The 7,149-nt window shown below is 40.2% G+C and overlaps 1 protein-coding gene across 1 annotated transcript in view; it reads right to left on the reverse strand.

The window, feature by feature from the left end:
* TRMT61A (tRNA methyltransferase 61 homolog A (S. cerevisiae)) overlaps positions 1-7,149 on the reverse strand; it is a 19,721-nt gene that overhangs the window by 7,960 nt on the left and 4,612 nt on the right. The window contains exon 2 of the mRNA XM_010288436.1: positions 1,819-2,085. Coding sequence (XP_010286738.1) covers positions 1,819-2,085 — 267 coding nt within the window. The remainder of the gene's footprint in view (positions 1-1,818; positions 2,086-7,149) is intronic.

The raw sequence follows: 7,149 nt of genomic DNA on the forward strand, positions 1-7,149 counted from the left end.
GACAGCCTTCAATCATATTTTAGGTTTTACAGCAGTAAAAAAAAAACCACAACAAAGCTACCCACATGACTTGGAATAAAACAGAAATGTGTGTAAGTTTGTACCTATTACTACTGCAATCAATTATATTTTATATGAAAAACAAAAAGCCAGCTTTTGCTTATATGCAAAATAGCAAAAAAAAAAAAAAATGCCCCTAGCTCAATCAGGTACTATGAAACACAAAAGATGAGCCTTAGACCAAGACCAGATCTCAGACACTGGTGGCTGTTTGAAGCAAAAACTGCAGCAAGAATCAGCAACTTCACCTTTTGACTGGTCCATAAAGTACATGACGCCACTTCACAAAAATGTGGGATTTTAAAGCATTATCTATATGGCGTAAGCCATATAGCACAGAAAAGTATAGTCTGATGGTATGGCCAGTTTGGGACTATAATACCTTTTCTAGGATTTCAAATGCTGGAGTGAGACAAGGATTCAAAACTTGAAACTGTTCAAGCAGCTCTGCTTAGTATTCTAAACATGCACTACTTAAATAATTCAAACTGGACTGTGCAATGCAGCGCCTTCTAAGCAGGGAAGTCAGCTGAGTGTTGTGCTCACTAGATCAGATAATTTGAGAAATGGGAAGGGCATGGTACAGTGCAGTGAAAATTATTTTTTTCCCAGGACACGCTGGAAAGCAGTTACAAATTAAGCTGTAGACCCTGCAGTACAAGAGCACTAACAAGTCTCTGTCCGTTTATTCACTTTTTAAAGAAAGCATGTGTTACATTGGTATCAGAAAGCTTTCCAGAAAATTTTCAGTAGTAGCTGAGGTAGCCTAACAGTTGGGTCAGTCCTGACGGAGCAAGGTAATGTACATTCAGTGACCTTTAAGAACAACCTTAAATCCTGTGATTTCAAGATGACCTAGCAATTCACTTAGGCCTGTGATTACATATTTTAACAAAGAACTGGGCCTTGGCACATAATCAAGTTTTACTAAACTCATGTCCCAGCATGGGCACTGTTCAGCACTCCATGTTCTGTTGATTAGAAAAGTCACTTTTGTAGATGGAAGTCATCTGGCACAAGTTACTTCAGATCCACACTAGTATAGTTACACTATTATTACATTAATTAGGGGAAAACTTATTCCAGGATAAAAGAATGATTTATTCACTGAAAGTTATTTTTCAATAGGGAAAAAATTTCTAATAAACAGATGAAATCCACCCAATACCTCAACAGCAGTTCTCACTTGCTGTCACAATCCTGGATTAACTGGCATAAGCTACAACAGCCTTTATGTTCCATTCTCACTGCAACAAACTGCAAACTTCTCATTAGCTCCAACAGCAGAGATTTAAGGCAGAAATTGGCAAGCATATTTAAGCGCAACTACATTTTCTTTAACATTACTGATGGGGTACTCTGTTAAATGATTGACAGGAAGTGCATCTGAACACCTTTTATACAAACACCTTTCCACTGAATTGCCAAAGAAATTTGCTTTCAGCATTTGTTGTTACTGCTGCTTCCCACACACCTCAGATCTAGCATAATGCATTTGACAGAGGTTCAAAGGGTTTTTTATAAACTGCCCATGCTAATTGTAGCAGCTAGCACAGGCCTGTAGGAAAAAGTTGTTCTTTTCCTTTCAAACCTTCCACTGTAAATTGAAGACCTCTTTTGAAGGTTTTTCAGCCTTAGAAATGCCTAGAGACTTTGACATTTGAGAACAGTGATCACACAATGGAAGCAAGCAGATCTAGCGTATGGCTCAAAGGCATGCACAGTACTTCCTGAACAGAAAGAGGTAAGTGTGGTTACCTTCAGCTTTTAACGCAGACTTTGCATGTCCTATGGCTTCCCATGGAGACGGAATATCTAGGAATACAGCATCTGCGATGTTTGAGACACCAAACCCGTTTTTGCAGACATCCTGGTTGGTCACGGTGACCAGGTGCTCCACCCCATGCTCTTGAAACTCCTCCCTGGCCTTCTCGGCCCTCTGTTGATGGAACTCCACCGTGTACAGGTGCCCTGTGGGAGCCACTGTCCTGATGAGAGCGTGGGACAGGGATCCACTGCCCGTACCTAGAAAAGACAAACAACGCACAAAATGCCTTTTGACATTAACATGCTAAACATTAGAACAAAGGTCTTCTCCATCAGTCCTCCTGCTTGAACACTCACTCAAAACCCCAATGAACAGAAACCATCAGTTAAATTACTGAAAGAGAACAGTTCTTCCTTCACAAGGAGAGGGGGGCTAAATGACCTAGGAACAGTCTTCAGGATCCTCAAAGCATTAATTAAAAATCTGGCAAACTCAGGACCTGTCCTCTCTCCCTGGAGTAGAAAAATAATGCCAAGGGTCAGCTATAGATGTAACAAGTGCCACAAGAGAACACAACAAGTAAATGCGTCAGGAAAAATTTAGGGGAATTAACCAGAGAGTTTTTTTCAAAGTGTCAGACTCTTCTAGGGTGAAAAGAGATGAAAGCAAATTTTAACATAATTTCAAAACCTTATACTTCATCTAAACAAAGATGTTGCCAAGGGTCCGTGCTTGAAAATCCTGTTGATATCCATGTAAACAAATGGCCTTCAGGATATGGAGTCTGTTTTGCCCAGCCCTCTTAAGAGACACTGGCCATCCGCAGCTCCCACTGACATTATCCAAAACTAAGGTCTGTGGGCTCCTTGCAGTCACACTGACCTGATTTCACAGGTGACTGAGATACATACATGCCTACACAATCTTAATGAAGTCTAATGAGATCCATGACATACCTGAAATTGTAGGTAAGTATAATTACCATGTACAACCAGGGACTAACTATTAAGACACAGATTTTTTTCCTCATTTTCGTTTGATAATTTAGGAAACTTATTTTAAATGATCCATTGGTGTATTAAATAGATGAATGACTAATAACCAGCGTTTTCACTGAAGAAAACACCCATATACCAATTCACATTGCAAATTACTCACTCAAGTGGCATTTAACAGAATAACCCCCCAAACTCAATGCGCCACAGCAACCCAAATTATCTGTGTTTATTGATTTATAATTCTGTACTTGGAACACATTTCTTCTGTAGAAAGAAAATCTATTTCTAGCTATCTTCAATGACTGCTGAGGCTAAATTTCAGCCTGAAGCAAGTTCTTTCAACTAACATAAATCTTAAAATACTTATAAAGGACAGAATCTGAAATATCGCAGTGGTGGAGAAACCTCATAAACTAGCAGAAAGGAAATTAATTAGGGGACACAGGAGCTAATACAGCTGCCTAATTGGAGCAATACTTTCCCTAACCGTACAGGAAGCTAGAGGTTACTGACGGTCCAAGGTTCTTGCCCTCTAGTCACATAAGGGGAGAAACATCGTGGTGGCACTGTACTTAATCCGACAGCTCGGAAAGGGGAGCCATTCAGACTGTAAACAGAGCTCAGGGCCCATGTTTGCCACCGGATCAACTGACTGCACTGCGGAATCAGCCCTGCTCCTCTGCTTCCCTCTGAGAGGGCTCTGACCCCAAGGGGCAGACTAGCACCCTCCCCCCAGCTTTAACGGGGCAGGTTAGATGGGGAGGGAGGACTTACAGATTTTAGCACTGGCCTCAGGGTTCAAGGGAAGAGAGAAACTGTGACACACATTTATTTAAAGTGAAAATCCATGCATTCATGCCAGTATTAAAGTAAACAAAAGGCAAAAGACACTTACATGTGCACACATGAAAAACTAATCTGGTCATGGCACCTGTAGGCTCTAAATGTCAATATAAACTTCTCCCTGGTCAAAAGGAGTAATGGTAGCACAATAGCCATGTGGTTCTAACAACTCAGTGATACAAGTGCAAAGCACAGAAATAACATTTCACTCATTTTTTTTTTTAATGACAAGAGCAGGGGACTATTGTTCACAAGATGCTAAAATGACTGAAATTCTGCCCCTACATTTCATGCCAGAAGGCAGGATTGCATAACTGAGAACTTTTGCAAACTGACGGAATTTAATTATTTTACCTCTCAAATGGGTAATGCTGCACGCTTTCTGCATCTTTCTCTGCTAATCTAAAGGACTGAACAGAAGGCCTGTCGGCACAGCTGGGCTATAAGCAGAAGAGAGGCAGCTTGCGCACGTATCCAGTTTCCTTGTTCATATTCTTTTACATTTTTAATCACTTTCCTTTTAAATCTGCTCTTAAAAACACCACAGAAGATACTGTTTGTCTCCTTCCTAGGAAAACCCATTAAGAATTTTTGGCTGCTTTTCTGGTACTCTTTTTTTTATTCACAAACACTCCAAGCCAAACCCTGAACTAAAACCAGGATATTGGAAGTCACTACTTGCAGGCGTATTACAGACTGAGCTTTTGTTAAACAAGGTTGCCAGGAATTATTTATTGCTGGGTGGCTACCGCAAACATGACAATAATACATATGCATCACATTTTAACATATCAAATTCTATCACACTAACATCATTAACGAGAGTATTTCTGAAGATGCTGCCTGGATCCTCCGTGACAACACTCTCAAAACTGCAGGAAGCAAAGAACAAGGTGGTTATGAATCACCCACCATCGTAATCTCCCTGTGAAGAGATGACAGATTCTGAACCCAGTCCTGTGAAATGATGATGACCCTCAACTCTCATGTGCCCAATAGTTCAGCACGCTTGTCGTGATTCATTAAGAATATAAGGGTCTGGCAGTTCAGCGTGAGTCCATACTCAAGACAACCCCTGAAGCTCATTCAGCGCTGTCTACAGAAGGCAGGGACTCAACCTGATGTTTCGCTGATGTTGTAGAAGGGGAAATTAATGTTTATATTCACCTTCTCCCCTGCAAATCTGCAACATTCAACATTTGGGTCCTCACGCCATCTTCTCTATTCCTTTTCAATTTTTCTCTATCCTTATTTCAAAATCACTACTGACAAAAGCAGAATTCAGCAGAATGTGACTCAAAGAGTCCCAGACACCATTTTGGAACAGGTTCTAGTCAGGTTCAGGTTTCCTTGGGAAATGAAAGGCATCCTTAGCATGATACAGAATCAGTCAGGGAAGCAGCAAAATGCAAGGAGCACTACTGAAACATGAACTAGAATGCTACTAAACCTGAAATACCATAGCTGAATTACCTACATACAAACAAACAAACAAACTGAATGCTCAAAATTAGTATTTTGTATCAGACGAGGCAAGTGAAGAACTGGATAGACTTCAATAGATTTTCATTCTCATACAGGTGCAGTGAAAGACCTGTGTTCCTGATTTGGCCTAGAAAGCAGAAGATAAAGACAATTTCTAGAACAAATATATTTATAATTTTTACACCAGGATGCTTGTCTTTCTGACAGCTTGCACTATAAATAGCCTTAGAAACTGTTTGCTCTCTACCACAGGACAATGCTCATTTAACTAGAGCATATAATCATGAATGGACTCTACAGAAGAGAGGTAAAACGATGACAATTCAAACTGTACCAGACATTCTTAACACCACAGCTGCTGTTTTAGAGCCCACTTAGGTGAGCACTTAGCTCATTGATAATGCCTTTGGAAAATATGATCGTCTTTTACACTGATTATTCTGGGATCTTAAACATCTTAGTCAAAAAGCGGACGTCTGCATTGCAGGAATTTAATGAGACACTGCAGGGTCCCAAATATGCCATACCCAAAGCTCAAAATCTGAGGAGGAGGCACCATGTAGGGGATCAGCATGTAGACTAGGAAAGTGGTCCACCTCAGTCCAAAGGCATGAATTAAGATCCTGTGTTAAAACCAAATCAGTTAGGTGGCTAATGGCCCTGCAGACCAATGTAGTATGCTTCCCTTCTTCTCAGGCTCAAGCACACTGTGTTTGTCTTCTCTGATACATCTAAGATCAGGGGAGTGTTTCTGCCCTCTCCCAACATTGCAGTTTTAGAAGGATTTCAATCCTAACAAGTGAACACCTAGATGAAACACTCTAGCTCAGCACCTACTGATATTTCCTTCTGATTTGTAGACAAGAAAGTATTGATCAGATGATCTACCTGATCATTCCCCTCACCTCAAACAGATCTGTTATTCTCACTCTCTGCTTATTCAAGTGATAGGTTTTCCACAGACCTCAGCCATCTTGAGACAATGTCCACATTAAGATAATTTTTCACCTTTTGAAAGCTGCAGTGGACAACATCTCAGTTGTTCAAAAATAGCATGTGCTATTTCAATACAGTATAGATACACATCAGAACACTGTCAAGGGAACCATGAGTGTTACCACGGCATCTAGCATAGCACTTGACTGATAACTGAGTAAGAGAGTTCATTTTTACACTGTTTTCTGTTTAGTCTGGTTTTCTTATTGCAAAGGGTATTTGTCTAATCTCCTGGAATCCCATCCATGCTATAAACACAAGTGACCTGATTCTGTGTTCCACTACATTTCCTCATTGCAGGCTATTGCTTTCCTTGTCTCTCCTAAAAATTTCTCATCATGGCTGCTTCTTTTTAAAAAAGGAACAACAAATTGTGATTTAGGATGTAGAGATGTTTACAGCTATGCATAAGCAAAAGCATTTTGGAATAAAGCTGAAGAAGCTCTTAAGTGCATACATAGGTTCATATTGCCTGGAAACAGAAAAAGTGAGAAATACGCAGAGTATTATTTAATATTGGGTCTCTACAATATCTAGTAACATTTTAACAGAACTGAAGTTTCTGCTGCAAAATTTGGCTACCTAAGATATTCTAAAATGAGTAAATACAACAAAACAAGGACAGTGTTGCTGTATTTGTCTCCTAGCTACACCACTTAGACCTAGCAAATAAGAAGACAGGTCATGAGTCAGCCATGAGAACGGAAGGAGCCCCAAAACCAAAGGAAAATTAATCTTTAGACTGAGCTAACAATGCCACAGCTAGTATCTGTCGAGAAACACTGAACAGAGGAAGACGGCTCACTGTACATGACAAGTTTATGTAACTGGAGAATCATTAATGATTTTTAGCAAATATATGAAGATACATTAAGCATCTGATGGAAACTAACCCAACCATCTTACTGTGAAGATAGTCAAGGGAACAAATCATGGTTGCAGAGGTGAGAAACAGCAAGAGCAGGGACACAGTGAGGGAAGAGGAGACGGAGGGGAAGA

The sequence above is a fragment of the Phaethon lepturus genome, unplaced genomic scaffold (genome assembly GCF_000687285.1).
Source record: "Phaethon lepturus isolate BGI_N335 unplaced genomic scaffold, ASM68728v1 scaffold57175, whole genome shotgun sequence".
Classification (NCBI taxonomy): Eukaryota; Metazoa; Chordata; class Aves; order Phaethontiformes; family Phaethontidae; genus Phaethon; species Phaethon lepturus.